General features: G+C 47.0%; 1 protein-coding gene across 1 annotated transcript in view; it reads right to left on the bottom strand.

The window, feature by feature from the left end:
* The window catches only part of RGS6 (regulator of G protein signaling 6), a 606,577-nt gene that overhangs the window by 40,725 nt on the left and 542,329 nt on the right, over nt 1-23,523 (bottom strand). The window contains exons 14-15 of the mRNA XM_052647235.1: nt 12,448-12,573; nt 3,911-4,097 (exon numbers count right to left, since the gene is read on the bottom strand). Coding sequence (XP_052503195.1) covers nt 3,911-4,097; nt 12,448-12,573 — 313 coding nt within the window. The remainder of the gene's footprint in view (nt 1-3,910; nt 4,098-12,447; nt 12,574-23,523) is intronic.

Here is a 23,523-nt window from a genome sequence, read left to right as displayed (position 1 = left end):
CCTCTTCCAAGGGATCTTCTCAACTCAGGGATCGAACCTACATCTCTTATGTCTCCTGCACTGGCAGGCAGGTTCTTTACCACGAGTGCCACCAACCAGGCAATGAGTGAGCAGCATTGATTCGATTATACTGCTGCTGCTAGTTGGCATTGTGAGTTCGAGGCTGCTCTGTGGTGATGTAGGATAAAGCAAATGACGTGAAGAACTAACACTGTCATCGATAGTGCCTTTGAGAATCAGGTTTCTAGAAAAAGGAGACACAGACCTAAGAAAGAAGAGGTTAAATAAAATGCCCTGTAGTTTTGGTACACGGCATCTGTCTCTGGAGGGGTCGGAAACAGGACATGGGCGTCCGGGCCTTGGGGGTGGCGGAGGGGTCACCCTTGTGGCTTTTCCCGGGCCCCACGGGGTGGGGCAGGGTGGGGTCCAGCCGCGGGAGTTGAGCCCTGATGGCGGAGGGCACGCGGTGGTTGTGGACGGCGGGCCTAGGGCTGCACTGCGACCGTGGCCCGAGCGTGGCCCGTGAAGTGGATGTTAAAGCGGAGCATTAAACAATGCTTATTCTCTAAATGGCGGTTGAGTGCGAGGTAGCCGTTGCTGACGCCATCCTCACCCGACGTGGCTGCCTCCTGGAGACGCTTGCCCCAGGATCGCGCAAGACGCTGAGGGCGAGTTGTTCGCGGCCGCGTGGTCCGGTCAACAGAGTCCCCGACTAGGAAGCAGTACTTTCACAGGATTGCTTTCCAGATTCCGGAAAAGATTGTGTTAGCTTTAGTTTTGATAATATGCTCAGGTATTATCACTGCCATTGGATCCACTAAAGCATCTGCCTACACCCCACTCCAGTACTTTTGCCTGGAAAATCCCATGGATGGAGGAGCCTGGTAGGCTGCAGTCCATGGGGTCGCTAGAGTCGGACACGACATGAGCGACTTCACTTTCAGTTTTCACTTGCATGCATTGGAGAAGGAAATGGCAGCCCACTCCAGTGTTCTTGCCTGGAGAATCCCAGAGAAGCCTGGTGGGCTGCCGTCTATGGGGTCGCACAGAGTCGGACACGACTGAAGTGACTTAGCAGTAGTTCTGAATTTGAATGGAAAGTATCAGTATGATTCATGATGTATTTTCATCAGAAACAACCACCACCTATTTCCTAGTTTTGGCCACTGGAAAAGTCTAAAAATGATAACCAACACAGGAACAATGAGTGCCTCGAAATGCCCAGATTATCGTCTCTAAAAATATTTCCCACTAAGAAAAACAAAGGATTCTTAGATTCTTGAAGAACTAGCTGATTCCACGTCTGGGGAAGGGCTCAGATCATCTTAGCTTCCCTGATATTTGGATCACATCAAAGACTACCAGGGTCATGTCAGAAGGAGCCAACTGGCCAGAGATGGCACAATGCAAGCAGCAACAACAATAATAAACAAAATGGGTCAAAACATAGCAGATATGCTTAAACCCATGGGTTTACAAGGATACTAAAAAACACACAAAAACACCCTAATTGGTCATCATTGGAAGATGACAGTAAACTCTTCATTATTTTTAAAATTGGCAAATAGAGGAAATGATTCAAACATATATTCCATCTTTCTTATGTGAATTGTATTACTAGATAATCAAATAGTAGATGCATTTGACTATTTGTACTTCACTTAATAAATGAAGCAAGAATGACAGGATTAAAACATCATTTTGTAACCCCTAATTAACTGATGGGTCTAAACTATGAACATCAATGGCTGCGAAAACCACAAAGGGAAATGGCTAGACATCATACGCCTTCTGACAAGAGAGCACAGCACAGTCTAGGAAGTAGTTTTGCCCACAAAAATCAAGCTAAAATCTGATTAAATATCTAAGTCAAACTAGCAATTTATAGGAAATGCAGATGGTAGGACGCATTAAATAGCAACACAAGGTTGCAAACAGAAAAATCCAGACCGTGGAATCTCTCCAGCACAAAAGACCCAACTTCTTCCTCCAATAAACTGCAAGGGTGAGGAGAACATAAAAGGAGCCTGTATATTACAGTGTACTTAAAAGACAAGGCGAGCTGCACGTGTGGGCCTTATTTGGATTCTGATTTTGATTAAGAATTTAAAAATGGCATTTAGGAAATACTGTGAACTTGAACACTCACACGACATTTGATGATATTAAGAGAGAATCGCTAATTTCTTAAGGTATTGCGGGAATGTTAAGCCCAAAAGGTCAGTTTCTGTTAGAGATACATACCTAAGTATTTTACAGATGGAATGGTTAAGTTTTGGATTTGTTTTAAAACTAATGGTGAAAAAGTAGGCGAGGACATAGATAAAATGAGATTGGTCTTATATTTGATGATTGCTGAGGCTGGATGAGGGTTCACAAAGTTTTTACTTTTCCATAAAAAATGCCCACAAGTTTCAATAATAAAACATTAAAACAAGTCCTTTCTGACATCTTGCTCAGAGTGATAATACTGGGCAGGGAGTATGATGCTCTGACAAATATCCCTTTGAAACATCTCATCTCAAAAAACATGAAACATCTGTATTATGAATGATGGAGAGTTGAGGATTGTGCTTCAGATTGTTCATCTGGGGACTTCCCCATCACCCATGGAGCTTCTCCATCACTTATGAAGCTTCTCCATCATTCTCCTCACCAGGATAATGTCACTATGTGCTTGGTACACATACACACACACATACAAAAATCTTTCAGAAAAAAAAAAAAAAGATTTCTTGTGACTTAAGTATTTCACTTTGAAGCTGCAAAGGGTGTGAGGGAGTCAGGATGTCATAAAGCTAAGTCACTGAACTCTACGGAACCAAATCTACCTGGCCCAGGCATTCAGTGGAACTCATGACCAGGGGGGTCACATGAAAGGCAGTTGTGGTGTTGAGGCTGCTACGCGTTTCCATTCTGAAGTTCTGAGCAAATAACAGGGCAGATTGGGATGACGAGGCCACTGTTTCTCTCCTCATGCCATTATCTGCACCAGAGACTGAGTTTCCTAAATTAGATGATAATGTCTGTGGGAGGGTAGGTTCTCACCTGGGGATCCCACAGGTGCAAGAGATGAAGAGGGTTGAGGACACAGAGCAAAACCTTAAGCCCTGTCACCGGGTGTGGGATGGTGGCAGGAAACAAAATTTAGGGGCCAGGAAGTGAGAAATGGATCTGATGTTTATCTCTAGAGATGGCGTCTCCCAGCCCTCAAGTTAAGCTTGCCATTTAGGGCGGCTTCTGTTTCTTCCACCAGCTTCACCAGCATCTGTGTGCTAGTGGTGCTGTGCAGAGTCGTGCGTCCTTCCCTGTCACCCCCCTGCCCGCCAACTCATGGGTTCCTTACACCCCAGAGCTCATTCACTTATTGGTGATATTGCCTGTTTCCCTGCCTTTCTCTCCTACTAGCCTTTAACTTCCTCAAGGGCAGGAGCTTTGGTCTGTTTCTGGTGGTATTTCATCACATGGCACATGGCATGGAATTCAGACATGCTCCATCACTGCAGGATTGGTGATCACAGTGCAGGGCGGTGGTTATGAGCATGGTCTTGATCCCTGGCCCTCCAGCCCACTCTCTCCATTTTGTTGATGTTGTGCTCTACTTTTCAGATTTTACTATGACTTACTATAGGACTTCGGGTTTTGTAAAACACTTTTGAGATTTTCCTGGAAAAGGCACACACATAATGGTAAATTTCTATTTCTACGTAATAACGTAACTCATTTAGGAAAAGCAGTCCTCCTGGAATTGCACTGGGCAACCACCTGGAATGGTCCCCATTGATGGCCTCATAAATAAAGGCTGAGACTATAACTACATACAACACCTTGGATGTGTGTTCAAGGACTCGAGTAGTGGAGTCGACACATGAACATCTTGGGACAGAACTATTTGATGAGATGAGCAAACCTGGGCATCTTCGAATGTGTATCTCCCTCCATCCTTGACGTTCTGACTGGTTATCTCATAGCTGTGAGAATCCAGGTTGATTGCGCTTGGGGCCCCGGGAGCCAGAAACTCTTGCCAGATTTCTTCCACCCTCCTGGCCACATCCTGGAGGGGCTGTTTCTTGAGATCTTGGACTGCCAACCAGAACCTGAAACAGAAGCACAAGGACAGTTCGTTCCAGGGGCTCCGACAGTAGCTGCTCTGTGGGACGTGGTCCTGGAACTGACATCCCATGGCACTCATTCTTTGTCCCCCAGCTGTCCCAGTAGCCATGTCCAAGGTCATGAAGGCTACAAGGATTGCTGAGAATACAAAGGTGCTCCATCATTGCACTAAATGTATGTTAGAAGATTGCCTTGCTTCTGGTTACCAAAAAGAGATTTTTCTCTCTCCACCTCAAGGTTTCTCAGCCTCGGTACTGTTGCCATTTTGGGCTGGATAATTCTTTGTTGTAAGAGTCGCCTTGTACATAGAAAGATATGTAGCAGCAACCTTGGGTTTGGCCCATCAGATGCCAGGGGCATTCTCTCCGCACCTGTGACAACCAGAAAGTTTCTGGCCATTACCGAATGTATTCTGGGAGGTAAATTCACCCTTGGGAGAGAACCAATGTCTGACATAGAAGCCACGACCCAGACAATGTGAGTGGTGGGGATCAGTTGGAGGTATTCAAATGAAAGAAAGATCCCAGAAGCAATAGTATCTTGGAGCCATTAACAATATTTGAGCTGGAAGGACCCAGCCATACATGCTGTTGATGGAGAAACGGAGCCTATTTGCGGCATCAATGTGGGCATGGTGTTTGGCATGTTCCCTGGAGGAGGGCATGGCAACCTGCTGCAGTATTCTTGCCTGGAGAATCCAGGCAAAGACTGGGCTTGGACTGTAGCCCACCAGGCTTCTCTGTCTATGGGGTTGCAAAGAGTTGGACACAACTGAGCGACTAAGCACAGCACAGGTGCTCAGAAAATGTCTGTTGGATTGCAGGTGGGCTCATCTGGAACAAAGCTGAAGGGACATATATCGGGGGTCCCTCTACAAAAGATTCTCCAGGGATTGCTGGAGAGAGAAGCCTCCTGTTCACGACTGTATTTGCCTCTCATGAATCCCTCAGCATCTGCGTGGTGCTGGAGGGCTGGGCGTGCACTGTAAGCTCTTTTCTGCTGAGAACAGCAGTCGCCAGGGCCAAAGCTTGGACAACAGCTCCCTGGGTCGTGACGATGGTTCCCAAGGCAACCCTGGAGAGGGATTTCAGCAGGACTCAGGTCTGGGTGGCATATTTTGTGTCCTGTGAACAAAACAGGCCAGTTTCCCCATCAATGAGACGGGAGGACAGGTCCCTGGCTGTGTGGTTCCTGCAGCCACGGGAATCACATGTACTCAAGTCAACGAAAGGGCAGGAACAAGAGAAGCTGAACCATGACATGGAGGAAGGTGCATTCAATCTGTCATCGAATTTCACCCAAAGTAAGAGGCACTTTTTTTTTTTTTTTTAAAGGTTAAGCATGTTTTTCTGTTGCTCTTCAGAGGTGTGTGGAGCCATGTGCATGGCCTAAAGGTGCCACCCAGTGGCCAACTCGGGTAACGCAGCTTCATTTCCACCAGGAAAGAAGACTGGGGGGCGGGGCCGGGGGGAGTGGTCTCTGCGTGTGGGTCTGAGTTTGTGCGAGACACAGCTCTGTTGAGTTCCAACTCTCCCCCTGATTTACCATTTGGGATTCTGATGATCTCGCTAAAGAAAACCCTCATGGTTTTCTCGCCAAGACCAAGAGGCAGGGAGGAGCCTTGACGGCTTGAGGAAGATGAGGAAGTCCTGCTTCCAGCTGTTCTGCCTTCTTGGCATCGCTGTGTCTTTCTGGGCTTCTCTCTCCTCCTGGCGCGATGGCTTCAGAGCAGGGGGAGGCGTATGTGGACGGGTCTGAGTACATCCCATCCCGGTGTAACTGTGAAATACTCTCAGGCCCCTTGGGTGGGTGCTGTAGGGGCAGCCTCACGGTGACCACAGGTCGGGAGGGGCCTGGGTGGTAAGGCCTGGGGCTCCTGCCACTGACATTGGCCTCACTTGCCCTTTAACACCAGCCCTCTATCTTTCTGCTCACCTCAGGTCTTTCCTAATCCTGTCCTCTGGCTACCCAGGGAAACAGTAGCCAGTCTTTAACCAGAGTCCAGACTAGTGGTGGTGGTGGAGCAGGGAGGGAGTTGGGCAGAGTTCAAAGGGGGCTGTTAACTGATCAGTTGTTCAGAAGGGTCTTTGAAGCTCAGCTGGGAGGGGGAGTCTCCTCTACCCCCTTGGCCATTCCCTAAGTTCCCTTGGTCTCTCTGCACCCCCACTCCCACTGAGGTTTGCCATGAAATGAAGGAGGTAGCCAAGTGCTTTCAAGTGAAAATGGTCAGCTGGTGAAGACAGTACCTACAAAGGCTTTCTTCTCCCAGAGGACCATGTTCGATGGGCAGGTAAAATTTAGGAAATCGGCTCTAAAGAGAGGAGCTAGTGTTGGTTTTCAGAAGGTTTTTGGAAGAAGACTGACGTGCAGCTTTGTGAGTCCCTGGCAGCCCTAGGGAGTCACCTCTGGCTGAGTGCTGGGCTGGAAGCAACTCCTTTGGGCCAGCGTCCATCCCAAGCCTACCGGACTCTGCAATTTCTTATACAAATGAGGATGATTTCCTGATGCCTCAGTCAGGGTCATGTGGGCATCACCTTCTGTCCCTTGTCTCAGTCTGCTCTGAGATGGAGCTCTGGGCAGGCCCCGAGGACCCCTGCAGCTTCTGAAAGCCGCAGGCTCCCCATGGTTCCTGAGGCCTTAGCGGTCCTTTCGGCAGAATGAGTTGGGAGCCACATTAATGCACATCAGCTGGGTATAGAGAAGTCTGGGGCGGGTGGGAAGGGAAATTTCTGAATCAACTGAATATAATCAACTTTTACACACAAAAAATCAAAAGGTTCCCTTTATCAGATAAAACCAAGAGTTTTTTAAAAAGTATAAAAAGAAACAACAGGCATGTTGGAGGAGGAGAAATAGAAGGAGGAGCTGAGGGGGACGAAGGGGAGGGGGAGGACAGGGAGAAAGAGGGATGACACCCCCCAGACAGCAGTCTTCTCTCCTGCACGCATGGGGACCCTCTCGGCCTTCCATCTGCCTTGGAGATGACCTGCCTTATGTCTCTCAGGTGACAGTAAAAATGCCGTCATAACCCCATCCTGACATCCCATACGTGTTTACCATCACCGGCTTCGAAGAACCTTTGTGCCAGTTTGAAATTCAGTACAGGCTCGGTTTCCCTTGTGGCTCAGCTGGTAAAGAATCCACCCACAATGTGGGAGACCTGGGTTCGATCCCTGGGTTGGGAAGATCCCCTGGAGAAGGGAAAGGCTACCAGTCCAGTATTCTGGCCTGGAGAATTCCATGGACTGTAATAGTCTGTGGGGTCGCAAAGAGTCGGACATGACTGAGCGACTTTCACTTTCACAGGCTAGGTTTGTATTGGCCATCTGTGAGCCCATGGGCCTGAGCTGGGGGCTCTGAGCCCCGGCTGCCCGGCCACCCTCCCCTCGAAAGAGCCCTAGAAGCGCCCCTCGCCTATCTCTTACAGATGGATGGGAGGCCCACTGAGGCCTGCACTGGTCCGCTCTTATCACAAGCCCGCAGGTACCGCTGCTTCTCCAGGATGCCAGCGGGGAGGAGAGACTGTCAGCGGCCCCGGACCTGCCCACCCTGCATAAGCCTCCGTGCCTGCTGGTGGCAGAAGGGCTGTCACGACTGGCAGGCTAGGCGGATGCGTGGGTACCAGGGAGATCACCTGTCCTGCTTTGTCAGAGTCGGCAGAGTCAGGGGAGGCAGCCCAGGGCCGACATCCGATCCATGTCATTGGCTTAGGAATGCCCGTGGGGGGCAACTGGCCTTCTCAGGGAGGCAGCCTGGGCTCAGAACCACCCCACCCCACCCCCCAGACCGAGCAGCTGGGGATGGGACTTGAGGGCCGTCCAGGGCTGCCCCAGGTGGCCTTCTGTCTCCCGCAGGGGCGGGGTGCTGACATGGAATGGGGTCTCCTCCTCAGGGCTGGCTGCAACAAGGGGAACCATGAAGCAGCGGGCAGCACTCCGTCCTTCCAGGAGGTCTGGCCAGGCCCTGGTTCCTTGCTTACCTATCTTCTCATCAACTAGGATTGTCATGTGTTAGAAAAACCCAGCTTTTCATTTGTTCCCGGGAAAAGCCAGCTCCACGCAGAAGGAAGGGCCTCTGTGCCCTCTGCTGGCCAACAGAGACTCGGGAACAACTGCTGCCACTTGACTTGGTCTCTGTTTGGGCTGGGATCTCAGCACCAGCAGCAGCAGCTGAGCTGAGCGACATTCGCGGGGCAGTAGCCCAAATGCCACAGGTTGTCCGAGTGCCGGGTGAGCACCTCTGTCCCCGTGAATCATGTGTTCAGTTCTCGGGGAAGCCCACCAGGCCTGGCCCACCTCCCGGGGTCTTCGTAGGACTCGGGGCAACTGGGAGGCTGGAGCGCTCCAGGACAAACTGCTAACACTCTTGTGCTCTCTTTAATTGCTTCTCCCTTCAGCTGACACTGTGTGGAACCAGGATAATCAATCTGCAGGTTAGAAGAACCACCACGTTCTCTCAGGAGACGTTACAGCTCATAAAAAATGTACGGGGGATGCTCTTGGCTGCGGGTTTTGACTTTTAACTCGTGCCCTGCTGAGCGGCAGTGGTGGTCAAGTCAGGGAGGATGAAGACTTGTGCAGGTCGTAGGACTTCCCTGGTGGTCTGGTGGCTGAGACTCTGCGCTTCCACAGCAGGGGGCGTGGGTTTGATCCCTGGCCCAGGAACTAAGATCCTGCATGAACTAAGATCCTGCGTGCCTCTTGGCACAAACAAAAAAAAAAAAAAGATTTGTTGTGCAAGAGAGGGGGCAAAGGTGGCAAGGGGCAAGGGGTTCCTGTCTCCCTTCTAGGAAAGCACACAAAGAAAAGAGAGGAACCAAGCCAGACCACGCCCTGGGACCCTCTGCTTCAGAACAAGGAGGTCCCACCTTGCATGCATTCTAGAGGCTCTGAGCAAACAGCTGTCTCCCGTGGGGGATGCCCACCCTATCCAAATGGAGCCCTGGGCTCAGCCTACAAACAGCCTGCAACCATGAGCCCTGCTGTGTGCCGCAAATGCCCTGGCCACGTGGCCTGCAGTGCTCAGAGGTATTGCCCCTCCCTCATCTCACAGGCTCACCCCCCAAAAAATGATGAAAGAAGATGTCCACTTGTATGATCACAGACCTCTTTCCTTCAAGGATCCAGGGTGACCTTTTGCTGTGGTGAGAGCAACACCTTTGCCTCTTTGGGGCTCCTCCTCTCTGTATTCTGAAGCGCTGGCAGAAATTGAACCACTTGGCTGGTGAGCTGGCAAGATTTTTCTAGGTGTCATGCAAAAATGTCATGCTCTAAGTACCCCTTTCACTGGAGAGATGCAAAGGAGCTCGGGGAGACAGACGTGGAGAATCCTTTGCAGTGCATCCAGTTGAGTCCTGGTCAGTCTCTCTCTTTCCCTCCCCTGATCCAAGGCCAGCTGCCTGGGCTTGACCAGTCCGGGGGAGGAAGGACCATCCTGGCATGGCCAGCACCACAGGTGGGCAGTGTCCTTGAGCTGTGCCGCATGGCATGGCCCTGGCGTTCACCTTTACAGGGACCACAGGGGAGATGCAGCCACAGGGCCCCCTGAGGATGCCCTGGGTGAGAGGTGAGACGCATTCAACTCTGCATCCTCAGGACCTGGGTCACAGCGGATGTCAGGCTGGTATCTGTGGCCACAGGAATGACTGCAAATGGAGGGGGAGGAAAGGACCTGGTTCTAGGCGACCCAAGAGTCCTAAAGTTGTGTGATTTAAAACCAAAGCTTCCCCCATATATCCAATTATGCTGAATATCATACAAGTAGAATTTGGGCTTGCAGAGAGGATTTTAGAAGCTCCTGGGCTATACTTTTTATCTCAGGCTGTTCTATTTCCTTTATCCGCTCTCCTGTCACGGATCAGAAGGGACCCTCTTTAAGTCTGGATTTATGCATTCACGCTGGGGGAGGAGATTAGTTACTGCACACTCACACCCGCTCACATGCACTCTCTCACCCAGGACTGACTGCAGCCCTCCTGGAGTGAGGCGCTGGCAGAGTATAGCAGGTAAGGCAGGAGGAGGCACTGACACCTGCCAGGGACACCCTCCTCCGTGTGCTTCTGGCCTGAAATGCATGCAGATTTCATGGTCCTGGCTACACTCAGACTGGGCAAGGCAGTGCTGAACCAGTTGATGGTCCCACCCCAGGGCCCCTCACAAGGACCAGGATGCTGTGGTCATCCTTCCAAATCTCCACAATGGTGCAGGTGGCTATGAAATAGCCAGGTTATGGGAGCCTCTATACAGTTCCATGGGCTTTTGGAATAGCTCAGTTGGTAAAGAATCTGCCTGTAATACAGGAGACCCACGTTCGATCCCTGGGTGGGGAAGATCCCCTGGAGAAGGAAATGGCAACGAACTCCAGTATTCTTGCCTGGAAAATCCCACGGACAGAGGAGCCTGGCTATAGTCCATGGGGTTGCACAGAGTTGGACATGACTTCCTGACTAAACCACAAACCACACAACACTCCGTCTTGGGGTCCCTGTGGATAGGGATGAGCAGGGAACATGGGGAGAACCCCCAGGGCTAGCTCATGGGGACCAAGCTGAAGGTGGGATTTGAGGCTGAACTAGTCACGCAGAGTCTGCCTGGGCACAGCATACTGGCCACAGAGAGGGTGGTTTCTCACCCAGGACACTTGCAGGCACGGCCTAGGAGGCTGGTCTGAGCACCATCCTGATTAAGTGGTCTAGAGTCAAGCCTTCTATTACAAATACTCAATCAGGAATTGAAGCAAAGTGTAGAATAATGCCTCAGCACAAGGAAAGAGCTCTTCTGTGTCATAACCTGAAATCAGATATTCAACCTTATCTGGTTTACAATAGGTAAACAGCTGCCTGGAACGGCCTTGCTATTCGAGTTAATCAGCATCTACCCATCCTCCCAGGACTGCGTGGTGTGTGAGATTCCGCACCCTCCCCCCCCCGCCCCCCGCCTCCACAGCTCCGCTCTCAGGGTCTTCCAGCTGAGAGCAGCCCCCCTCCCTCTTTCTCGTCTACATCAGTATCTTGTACACTCTTTAAAGCCCAGCTTATGATGTGCCTACTCTGGTAGGATGTTTTGAAAACATTACCAAAACGGTTCTCAGAGTTTACACTCATTTATATTCATTTAATGATTTAAGGATTTCTTGTGTGTTTTTCTCAAGGACCAACAAGGTTGCTGCAGGCAAAGATCATGCATCTTGTCCTTCTTACATCCCCTCCGCAGATTCTTGGGGGCTGGAGACAGCATAGGTGTGTGATAAATATCATTGATTGATGTACGGGACTGATATGGTCTCCAACTCCAAATATATAACATGTATTTTGTACATTAACACTATAGCACACAGTCTTTTGTTCACAGAGTATGGTCTTTTTAAAGGAAAAAAGATTAATAAAGTCACTCTTTGGAAAAATGCCATTGGAAGATGGGAATTAACTTTTATGTAAAATAGAGCCTGGTGCCAAGAAGACACTGAGATTTCCATCTTATCCGCTGAGAAGCCATCACTTGGCCAAGATGAGTCAGGGTCTTAGATGTCACATTTTCTGTATGTCTCTGTTTCCACATCTAATACAATGAAAGCCTGAATAAATCCCGGGTTACTCAGTTTTGCATGACCACCATCCCTACCCCTTTGTACAAGCTCCCTTGCTTTTCTCTTATAATGAACCCCATGTTTTAAAAGTTTTTTTTCCTACTAGACAGTAACTATCAACACATTAGTACATTTTCCCCATCTTGATTACTCATAGACCAATAGAACAATCAATGTTTTCACTGGCGTTAAGTGACCAAAGTAATCACTACTGGAGTTGCTCGAATTCCCCCCCAAAAGGAAAAGTATATTTTAGTTAGCTTTTATAGTTATGTCTCCAGTTCTTGAACAGTATTTACTGTGACTTCTTGAAATTCTGAAGTGAACCCACTGACTCCTCTTTTTTCTGGTTAGCCTGTCAAGTATTCAGGACCCCAGAGACTGGAAAGTTTTAAAGGGAAAGGTCTCTGAGCTCCCTTTCTGCCATGGAGTTCCATGGTTTTATGGTTTTAGTGTAAGGATGGTGTCATTAAATCCGTTCGACCATTGACTTATTATTGAAGACATGTTTCCAATAGCTTGAACACATGTCATCTGGATTTAAAGAACCAAAAATTGTGGCGTTGGTGGGTGTTCATCCAGTGATAATAAAGCTTGAACATAAAGTTTGTTCTCCAACCTTGGCCACATTAATTGGAATTTGAATTTGAGCCATAGCATTTGACTGAGAAAGGGAGGTGTCAAGAGAAACCGATGATGCAAATTTCTTCACAAACACCTGCACACAACTCAAACCTTGGAGAGATGTACCTGAGGTTTTCTGAACTGAATTCCGACTCCAGGAATCGTAGAAACTGGTCCCGCCCCACCTGGTCCTTCAAGATCTCATCGAAAGAGAAGCCCCATCTCTTCACTCGCTGCTGGCTGGGCTCTTTGCTTTGGGAGAGGGAACAAAGGTTTAAAAGGTGATCAATACCAGGCAGAAACCTGTGGCACAGTTTCTTCAACAACTCAAATTTATGTAGCTGTCACAGGCCAAACGGAAATGTCTCATTTAAGTGACAGAGTCCATCAAACCTGCACAAATCCTGAATGCGGACTTTTTTACACCAACACTAGCCAAAGGTAAAAGTCTCTTTAAAGGTGTTTGAAAGGGGCCACGTCAAGGGGATGCTTGTCAAGTGCTGCTTACAGGACATCCAACAACTCCACTGATTTGGCTTTCCTGGGCCACCCCTGTCAGTCACGGGTCCAACTCTTGACTCCATCATTTTATTTTTTTTACTTAAAAACTGAGGATGCTTTGTGAATCTGATCTTTCGTCAAAGATGCTGCCCCCACCTCCTGCCCCTTCCTCAATTCCCAGGGGAAAAACAGAGTCCAGCTTAGAACCAAGTGATGTTCAACTGATCAGAAATATGCCAGCTCATCCAGGATAAACCCGATACAGGTGCTTAGAAGCAGAATGTTGCATCCATTCATTGATTTAACCACCACCTGCACAGTGTCTACAATGGTCTAGGCATCGTTCCCAGCCTTCACACCTGTTAACTCACTGAGTCCTTGAAACTACTCTGAAAAATGTACTAATACCATCCCCATTTTGCAGATAGGGAAGCTGAGGCCTGGTGACAATTTACCCAAAGACCAACTAGGAAGGGATGGAGTTGAGGCTCAAGTCCAGACAGCGTTGTCCCAGAACACAGCTCTCAGCTCTGCCATGCTGCCTCACGTCCATGGGACTCTCTCCAAACCAAAGTGTAGGGACGGGGCACAGAGAGTTGGTCTAATTCATTTGGTGTTGGAAGATGAAGATATTTCCTTCTGCTTCTGTCTTTCCATTTATAGTTCCTTTGCTGTTTTTACTCCTCTGACTTCTTTCAGCAGCAGTAGGTTTCCAGTTCATGAGCTATATGCTGCTATCTCTCACTCAAGTGGTAGTCTGTGGACCAGCAGTAGAATCTCAGGACCCGTCTGACTCGTGGAATTGAAATTCACAGCTTAGCAATATCCCTGGGTGATTTAGTGCACATTAAACTCTGAGACACATTGGTCTACCAATATTTATTTTCCTCCCTTTTTGGATATCCATTGATTTTTTGATATTTAATTTAGGTCCAAAAAGAATCAGAGGTTTACAGGAACACACAATTACAAAACCAAAACAACAATAACAAAATCCCCAAGCCCTTAAACATAGGCAAGTATAATAATAATAAGAACAAGGGATGGTAAATCTTGGTTGTTGTCATTTAGTTGCTACGTCATGTCCAACTCTTTTGTGACCCCATGGACTGTAGCTTACTAGGTTCCGCTGTCCATGGGATTTCTCAGGCAAGGATACTGGAGTGGGTTGCCATTTCCTCCTTCAGGGGATCTTCCCAACCCAGAGATCAAACCCATGTCTCCTGTACTGGCAGGTGGATTCTTTACCACTGAGCCACCAGGGAAACCCCAATATAGGAAAGAATAGTAATAAAAACAAGTGATGATAAGTCTTAGTAGGGGATGGTTATTATACCAAAAACCTAGCCTAGGGGAATTTTTTAGAGCTTCCTTGGAGCCAAGATAAAAAGAGATTTGAATGGATTGCACCACTCTCAACATTTGAAAGAGGTAATATGTAAGTTTGCCAGTAAAGACCATTTTTGCTCTAGTATTGAATTATAAGAGGAATTGTCTCACAAGTCTTTACATAAGGAGCATTGAAACAATGAATGATATTTCTGATACCTTTATTTAAAAAAAAGTGCAGGAAACTTTTACATACAGCTATTGGGTTGCCAAAAAGTTCATTTGAGTTTTTTCATAACATGCAAACTTCTCAGAGTTTAATGTGCACTTAAATCACTCAGGGATCTTGTTAAGCTGGGAATTCCAATTCTGTGTGTCTGAAGTGGGGCTAAGATTCCACTGCTGGTCCACCACTTGAGTGGAAAGACAACAGCATGTGTCCATGAACTAAATACTTTCAACAAAAGTCGAAAGCATGATGTTAAATTCTAGGGTGGTGAAGGTATATCTCTGGAGAGCCAAATAATGAAGTATGTAGCTTCATTGTCATGGAGGGCATGGCATCCCACTCCAGTATCCTTGCCTGGAGAATCCCCATGGACAGAAGAACCCGGCGGGCTATAGTCTGTGGGGTTGCAAAGAATTGGGCACAACTGAGTGACTAAGCACAGCACAGAACAGTTTCATACAAGAAAACTTCAAAAACTGGTGGAGAAAATATTCCATTCATTTTCAGGCTTTTTGCAGGAGCTCAACAGTAGCCGTCTCTTCACTCCCCAAGTCCAAACATATGCTCCCCATGCAGCTCTGCTGCCAAGGATGGAAGGTAGAAATGGAAAGTGTGTTGGTGTGGAATGAATGCTAGCCACATTAAAAGGCTCTTGCCCACAGGGTTCAGAACCACTAAACTGTAGCCTCAGCAAATGATGTAAAGAAGGTACATTTTATCTGCAAGCACTAAGCTATGAGCCCTGCACTTTAGCACAGTGTACAGCGATCACATCCACATATTTCCCTTCTTTTTAAAATTAGACACAACCTTTTTTATGATGTCTTCCATGGAATTTCTCAGGCAAGAATACTGGAGTGGGTTGCCATGCCCTCCTCTAGGGGATCTTCCCAACCCAGGGATCAAGCCCAGGTCTCCCACATTGCAGGCAGATTCTTTACCATTTGAGCCACCAACAATTCCAAGGAATTCCAAGAAAGATTTTTTCCCAAAGTTCCAGGCTGGGCTTTCTGTAATGAGCCAAGAAGACAGATCCTAGATTCTCTCAAACTCAAGCCACAGAATCAAACTCAACAGCTTTCCAGAGGACAAAAAGCGCTGTCACTATCCCCACCCTGGGGTTGAGGCAAGCAACAAATGGAAGCCCCACCGAGCTGCAGGAACACATCTGCTTTTGCCAGGGTCATGCTGTGACCTGGGATGGCCACCAAGGTTGCAGGGCTCTTCGGGGATGGTGTTGATGGTAGCTGTACCCCAATCAGCGGCTGCGCCCAGAGAGCCAGGTGTGGAAAGTTGCTCAGTCTTTGTTGTGACTGTGTTATGGACACACGTCCACCACCGGTGTCACTACTTTCTGGTTTGCAAGCAGTGAGTCCGTATTCATTCCACCAGGTTCCTTGGTGGTGGCAGGGGGAAGGGTGGTGGAGGATAAGGGCCATTTTGGGGGTAAGCCAGAGAGCCAGGGGTGTCTCTAGACGCAGAACCAGAGGCACAGGACAGATGTCTGGATATACAGAAAGCTGCAAGCTCAGCCTTCAGCAGAAACAAGGAGTTTTGGAGAGACAGGCTACCCTGGTGTGGCAGTTTCCTAGTTGGCCAACATACCACCAAACTGGATGGCTTAAAATAGAAATGTATTCTCTCACAGTTCTAGAGGCTAGAAATCTGAAATCAAGGCGTTAACTGGGCCACACTCCCTCTGAAGGCTCTAGAGGAAAACCTGGCCCGTGCCTTCCTCTTAGCTTCTGATGCTGCCAGAAATCCTTGGCATCCATGGCCTGCTCATGAGTTACTCCAGTCTCTGCCTCTGCCATCACATGGTATTCTGCCTCTGTGTCTGGTTTTCACACGGCCTTTGCTCTGTATGTGCCAGTGTTTCTGTTTTCTCTCCTTATAAAGACATCAGTCGTATTGGATTGGACTTCCCTGCTGGCTCAGTGGTAAAGAATCCGCCTGCCAAGGCAGCCAACACAGGTTCAATCCCTGGGTCGGGAAGATCCCCTATAGAAGAAAATGGCAACTCACTCCAATATTCTTGCCTGGGGAATTCCATGGACAGAGGAGCTTGGCGATCTACAGTGCATGGGGTTGAAAAAGAGTTGGACACAACTCTTAGCAACTAAACAGCAGGAGCAACATACTGGATTAAGAGCTTACTCTACCCCAGGGTGACCTCATCTTAACTAATTGCATCTTTAATGGTCCTGTTTCCAAATAAAGTCACATTCTGAGATTCTGGGAAGGACTTGAACTTTTAGATGACACTATTCAGCCTAGTATATCTCGGTTCCTTCAATTACTCATTATTCACAATCCTATTTCTGTGTCTGGACACCTTACATCTGCTCTTTTTTCTTCTAATAATCTGGTCATTGGATCTATCCTATTAAAAGCTCCTTGGATACAACTTTTCTATACATGTCTTTCTTGTACCTCTTGGTTATTTCCAAGCACCATCCCTTTGAATGTTTAAGATCAGATGTGAACATGTTGCTACCATGGAATGATCTCTGTGGTTATAAAATAATTCTGAAAAGTTATCTCTGGATATCCATCCCCAGGTGACTAGTACAATAACTTTCCCTTGGTCTCACTCAGATAATCCATGGAACACAAAGCCCCTCTATTTTCATCCACTGTATAGTAAGGCTTTCTCATGACATATCTCCGATTATGGTTTTGTACCATCACTTAACTCTTAAAGGGTTTATGTCACTGTCTTTGCAGCTATCTTGTGAGCTCTCTGAGGGCAGAGACCACATCTTTGTATTTATCATAGTGCTTTTCACACGGCAAGTGTTTAACACTAAAGGGAAATCAGTAAGAAAATGTGTACAGTAATGTGGGTGATGTGTCCTTATATTGACATTGATGTGTCCTTATATTTCTAATTGCTAGCTGGATGTCTTTTTCCAACTCTAATTTCTCTTTTGTGCCCATTGCTTCTCACCAAATTCCTGCCTCCCACTGAGCAGCCCAAATTAACATAGCCAAGACAGGTGGCTCTCCCAGGGAGTCTGTCTTTCATTCCAGCTGTTCTCCCAAATCGAGAACAATAAAGCCAGATTCAGAATAAGCATCTATCTATAAGAACATCCAGCTATCTTCAAAAGGTTTCAAGTTACCGGAAAAATTATGAAACAAGGGATTGTTCCTTAAAGAGTGAATAACCAATGAGTCCATCTCAAGACCAAGGTTATTGAAGAAACAATCACAATATTACTTAATGCCCCAAGAAAACCTGAGGGTCCTAATACTTCAGCAAGGAGTGGTCCTGTTGTTTGTTACTGTGGAACAAACCATCTTCAAACTCAGTGGCTTGAAACAACAATTTATTCTTCTCTCTCAACATCCCATGGGTTGACTGGGCTCAGCTGGGAGGTTCTCACTTCGGGTCTCTCAAGAGTTGTAGATGGATAGTAGCTGAGGGTGGTGTCATCTGAAGGGTGGACTGGGTTGGACATCCAAAATGGCTTATCACATGGCAGATGATGCTGATTTTGGCCAGAAGCTCAGCCAATGCTCTCAACCTCCATGATTTCCCTGATCGCTTGGGTTTCTCATAGCCAACAGGTTTTTAAGAAAGAATGTCTTAGGAGCAAATGTCTCAAATGACCAAGAGCTGTTTTATGACCTGTTCCCAGAATATTACTCCTGCCATACTCTGTTGGTTAAATAAGACGTCAAGACCAGCCTGGATGAAAAGTGAGCGAGGTGTCCCCTTCCCACGGAAGAAGCAGGGCCTGCATACAAACAGGAAAGCACTGATGGGGCCGTATATGGAGACTGACTACCACGGGGAGGGAGACTGACTAATACCATGGATTTACAGTTCTATCAGACTTGCTGAGTAGCTCAGTGATGGTCTCTGCCCCTCAGCACATTGGGCTAGTTGGGAGTGGATGCCTTTGACCAAGTAGGATGAGCCGGGTTCCTTGTAGCTCTTTGCTCATGTGCCTGTTGCCCAGCAGAGAGAGAAAGTCAAACCAATACCATGTGGTGAGGGCAAGTCATGAACCTCCAATCCTGAAGGCAATGCCAGGTTCTTGTTAGAGCTACTATCTGGCTGATGGCATCTTCCCGGGGACACTTTCCTGGTGGTATTCAGATGACAGTGGAGTGGAATGAAGTGAAGTGAAGTGAAAGTCACTCAGTCATGTGAGTGCGGCCTCAGTCTTTGGGACTCCATGGACTATACAGTCCATGGAATTCTCCAGGCCAGAATACTGGAGTGGGTAGCCTTTCCCTTCTCCAGGGGATCTTCCCAACACAGGGATCAAACGCAGGTCTCCCACACTGCAGGCGGATTCCTTATCAGCTGAGCCACAAGGAAAGCCCAAGAATACTGGAGTGGGTAGCCTATCTCTTCTCCAGCGGATCTTCCTGACCCAGGAATTGAACTGGGGTCTCCTGCACTGCAGGCAGGTTCTTTACCAACTAAGCTATCAGGGAAGCCCTCAGATGACAGAGCTCTCTCCAACTGAGATCTGGCAATTTGGGGCTGATTCTTTCTCAGTGATGAGCCCTGGCAATCACTATCTTCTTTATCTAAATTTGACTTCTCAGAATTTTCACTGAATAGACTTCAGGTATATCCTTTAAAGAGGCAGTCTTGTATTGCCCTCTGAACATTCCTTTTCTCATTCTTGGATTTCTCGATCTAATAGTTTGTCTGAAAAGGAGAGAGGATTAAAGCACAATTTCTTACTGTCTATGCTACATCCTGCTTTATCCTGCCAATTATTCTATTAATCCCTGTTGTTGTCTTTGACTGGTTTGTCTATAAACCCTACATGGCTGAGACAGTATGTTCACCTCTGTAGAATCCAGACGTTATCTGTGATGACCTCTGCCCTGGGCATTGGAAAGAGTCTGTACCCATTTACTCACGCCCAGGAGAAATCACAGCCCACCTCAGATGAACATGAAGTCCCAAGTAACCCCTACGGTCTCCCATGCTGCCTCGACTCTTCCATACAACTTCACCCATCTTCACCAAAAACCAACTTCATATGAAGTGTTTGAGAGGGTAGAAGCCTTTACTGAAATTGGAGGGTCTTGAGAAGGGTCTTGAGAAGATTGCACCATCCAGCAGCAGGCAATTTAGAAATCACATATTCAGCATTCCCACTTTGAAAAGTCCTTGGACACCTCAGCACTAGGGGTTTTCATGGCTCTGAACGGAGGCTTGCTCTCTCTGGTCTCTCCGCTCCTCTCTCCACCCTCACTTTTCACGGCCCTGAGGTCTCCCCTCTTGGGGACTAAAAGTACATTCATCTCGTTTTCTTATGGGGCACAACTTCTCCACTTGTTGTGGAGTCTCTGCCAACACTCCTGGTTTTAGGGCCTGACTCTGTGCCCCAAGTGACATTAATGTCCTTTGCCAAAAAGGAGGAATCCTGGAGCCAGGAGGTAAGACAGCATGTTATTCACCTTGCTACATGGGTATCTTGAGAGACTTTCTTATTTAGAAGATAGCACATAGTAGGTCTCAATACTCTTTATTGGTTAAACTAAATTAAACTGAAACTGAGAAAAAGATGACCTTCGACTATTTTGCTGGTCACACTCAGCCCTTGTTTCATGCACAAAGGCTGTTTGATCTCTAGACCGAACAAGCATGTTGGCGCTGATCCCTGACTCTGTAGCACCAGAGGCAGGTTCCCAATCACTGCCAGCATCTGACTGGGTGGGAATGTCCTGCTGGGAGAAGAAAGAGGGCCTCACAGCTTCTCTTCGTTCTCCCTTGTATCTGCATAACTAGCTTGAAGATGAACAGAACACTGTAGGTGTTAGGTCAGATGCTATGATTACAGTAGAAGCCTGAGCTGTAAAAACAGACCCAGAACCTAGATGTGGGGGCAGTGAGTCCCTTGGGGACAAAGTGCTGATATGTTTGAATAAACCAACAGGCCAAGTGGCTACCATCTTCCCAAACTATCATGCTTTTTGCCTTTTTTTTTTTTGCTGAATTTCAAGAAAGGACGAAATCCCAATGTCATCAAGGTGAATTAAATTCATGCACTTAACTGCTCTTCCTTTCCCAAATGCCAACAGCATTGCCGATAAATCGTCACTTCTCCACTCACCCTCCATCCAACCTATACTTTCTGAGTACCTACTACATGCCAGACATAGGTCTAGATGCTAAAATAACTGTAAATCTTATTTAGAAAGAGATCCAGGGGGAGGATGTGATCTAGAAAGACTGCATGGATGTGGGGTGGCCACTACAGAGTGAGTGGTCACCGAAGACCTTTCTGAGAAAAAGACACCAATGCTGAGTGAGGCTTGAATGAAAAGGGAAGCCAGCCATGTGAGGGTCTGTGAGAGGCAGGAGGAGGGAACAGATAAGAATCTGGAGTCCAGTGAAATATCAAAAAACAAAGTAAAAAATAGAGTGTAAGAGGCAAATAAATTTCCTACCAGCAGAGGATAAATGTTGAGGAACTTTGGGAACTTATGAAGCAGGTGAACTGGTGATGAAGCTGATCGTGGGCCACATAGGCTTCCAGTGGTGCCATCTGGGAATAAGATAACTGGGTGTTGCCAGCAGAAGCCTGGGAAAATCCCAAGCCCCGAGCAGCAAGACTGGAAGTAGGGGCAGCTGCTAGGTACTGAATGGGGGTGCATAGGGGAGGAACTCAGAAATATGAGACATGGGTTCCCCGCGCCAAGAGGGTCTCTAAATAAAAGGGGGACATTTTCTGGCCAGCTTCTCACATGAGAAGTAAAGCCAGAGGGTGGTGCCTGTGTAACCTAGGGGTGGTAGAACTAATATGGATGAGAAAACATCTCAGCAAGGCAGGGAGACTTCCAAAGATGCTGAGGTTTCCTCCTGCTGCTCACCGGTTTCTGCAGATCTCTCTGTGTCCCCCTAAGATCCCTCAACAGATGGGAGAAGAGTGTCCTTCTTGGGGTGCACCGTGGAGAGGAAACAGAATGACTTAAACCCATCAGGCCCAAACCAGAGTGGCGCGCCTGGCTGTGGGAACGTTAGGCCAAGGAAAGGCTGGGCTTCCAGATCAGGCCTGTAATTAGCATAAGATTAAACAAACAAACAGTACGCCACTGCCAGAAATGATTACTTAACTGACCTGGAGAGGGGATTAGGCACTGGTATTTTTAAAAATAAGCTCTCCAGGTGGTTCTAATATATAGTGAAAATTGAAAGCCAAGACCTTCACCTATGAAAACCAGTAGTACCCCAAATTGTCTGAAAGGACTGATCTGCTCTGAACAGTGATTGGGGTAATGACATAATGAACAGAAACAATGATTCTCTGATCAATGACACCTTGTGAAATAAACTAAGAGGCAGAAATAGAGGGGAGATATGAAAAAAATCTGAATTCCATCCTCAGGGCAATTCAAGAGGATAAACATCACTAGAACAGAGCCAGGCTGTGAAGAAAAAGCAGTCCAAGAATATTATAAATTCTTGGAAATTAAAAGCACAAGTGTTCACTACCCCTCCCAGCACTCAGTAGGAAAAGAAAAATTCGTTAAAGTATAAAATCACAGAATGGATACCATTGAGACTGGTGACTCTGAAGAGTAACTCAAGAGATTCTATTCTTGAATATAGAATAAAGACTAAGAGATGGAATTTTTAATAGAGAAAAGATAAGAGATAGTGCTACTACACCCCAGATAACCAGAGTTCCTACAAAAGGATTTCCTGAAAAGAGAGGGTAGAATGGAGAGGGAGAGAGATAGAAGAGAAGCAAGTTAAAGAAAGATTTAAGTTCTTGGATCATATCAAAGGGACTACCAAGGGCATGTCAGAAATAATTAAAAAGAAGTTGCCTTTCTTACATGGGGCTTCCCAGGTGTCTGACTAATGCAGGGGACATAAGAGACACGGGTTCAGTCCCTGGGTCAGGAAGATCCACTGGAGGCTGAAATGGCAACCCACTCCAGTATTCTCGCCTGGGAAATTCCATGGACAGAGGAGCCTGGCAGACTACAGTTCATAGGGTTACAAAGAGTCGGACGCAACTGATGTGACTTAACACACACACATGCGACTAGACCAGAACTAGGGTAAGAAAGCTAACACAAAACTTGACTAATAAAGTAAAACTCAAGGAAGAGAAAAAGAAACAGGGAGAAAAATTAGATTCAGAAAACAAACAGCTGGGAAAAATGTTAACTATGTGATCTGAGTAAATGTGACTGCTTTCTATCCCCACGTCCAGGGCAAAACACATCGCTAGAAAAATGGCAAAGAACACACAAAAAAACAGGCAAGCCACCAAAGAAAAATGAGTATCTAGTAATCGTAAGAATAGATTCTCAAGTATTTTAACAAAAAATATAAGCAAAATGAGATGTTTATTTTAATCTGTCAGACTGGCGAAGATGAAAAAGATTGATAATGCTTGGGTTGTTTTTAAGTTGTTTCAAAGTTATTTGAAATATATATAAATTGGAAGAAAATATAGTATGTTTACTTTATTCCTAAATGAGCACACATGTGCTGTGGAGCGCTGCACATCTTCTCAACCCCGCCACCTTCATTTCCTATTTGGTGTTGATTTTTGCTCAGTAATTGCTTTTTATCACAGCAACTGCCCCAAACACCCGGATTTGCAAAGATACGGCATCACTGGAAGGAATATAATGTGATCTAATGTTGGAAACAGGGAACTACCTTAAGCTAGTCGTTTATACAGTATCTGACATAGGTCAAACAACAGTGTTTTCCTTAACGATTTAGAATGTCTCCCGGGAATCCTATGAGTTCCCTGCAGCAGCCCAGAGTGCTTGGGTGCAGTTTGGGAACCACAGCATTAAACTGTCAACAAAGGCTCTTTCTGGAAAGTGAGACTGGGGTGGAGCAAGAGAGAGTTTTCTTTCTTATATACGTTTAAACAGTTTGAAGGGCTTCCCAGGTGGTGCTTAGTGGTAAAGAACCCACCTGCTCATGCAGGAGACATGAGATGCAGGTTCAATCCCTGGGTTGGGAAGTTCCCCTGGAGGAGGGCATGGCAACCCACTCCAGCATTTTTGCCTGGGAGAATCCCATGGACAGAGAAGCCTGGTGGGCTACACTCCATGGGGCTGCAAAGAGTCAGACATGACTGAAGCAACTGAGCATGCACACACACAAAGACAGTTTGAACCTTTTATAATGAGCA

This window comes from Budorcas taxicolor, chromosome 10 (assembly GCF_023091745.1).
Source record: "Budorcas taxicolor isolate Tak-1 chromosome 10, Takin1.1, whole genome shotgun sequence".
NCBI lineage: Eukaryota > Metazoa > Chordata > Mammalia > Artiodactyla > Bovidae > Budorcas > Budorcas taxicolor.
This window is presented reverse-complemented; position numbering and strand designations above follow the sequence as displayed.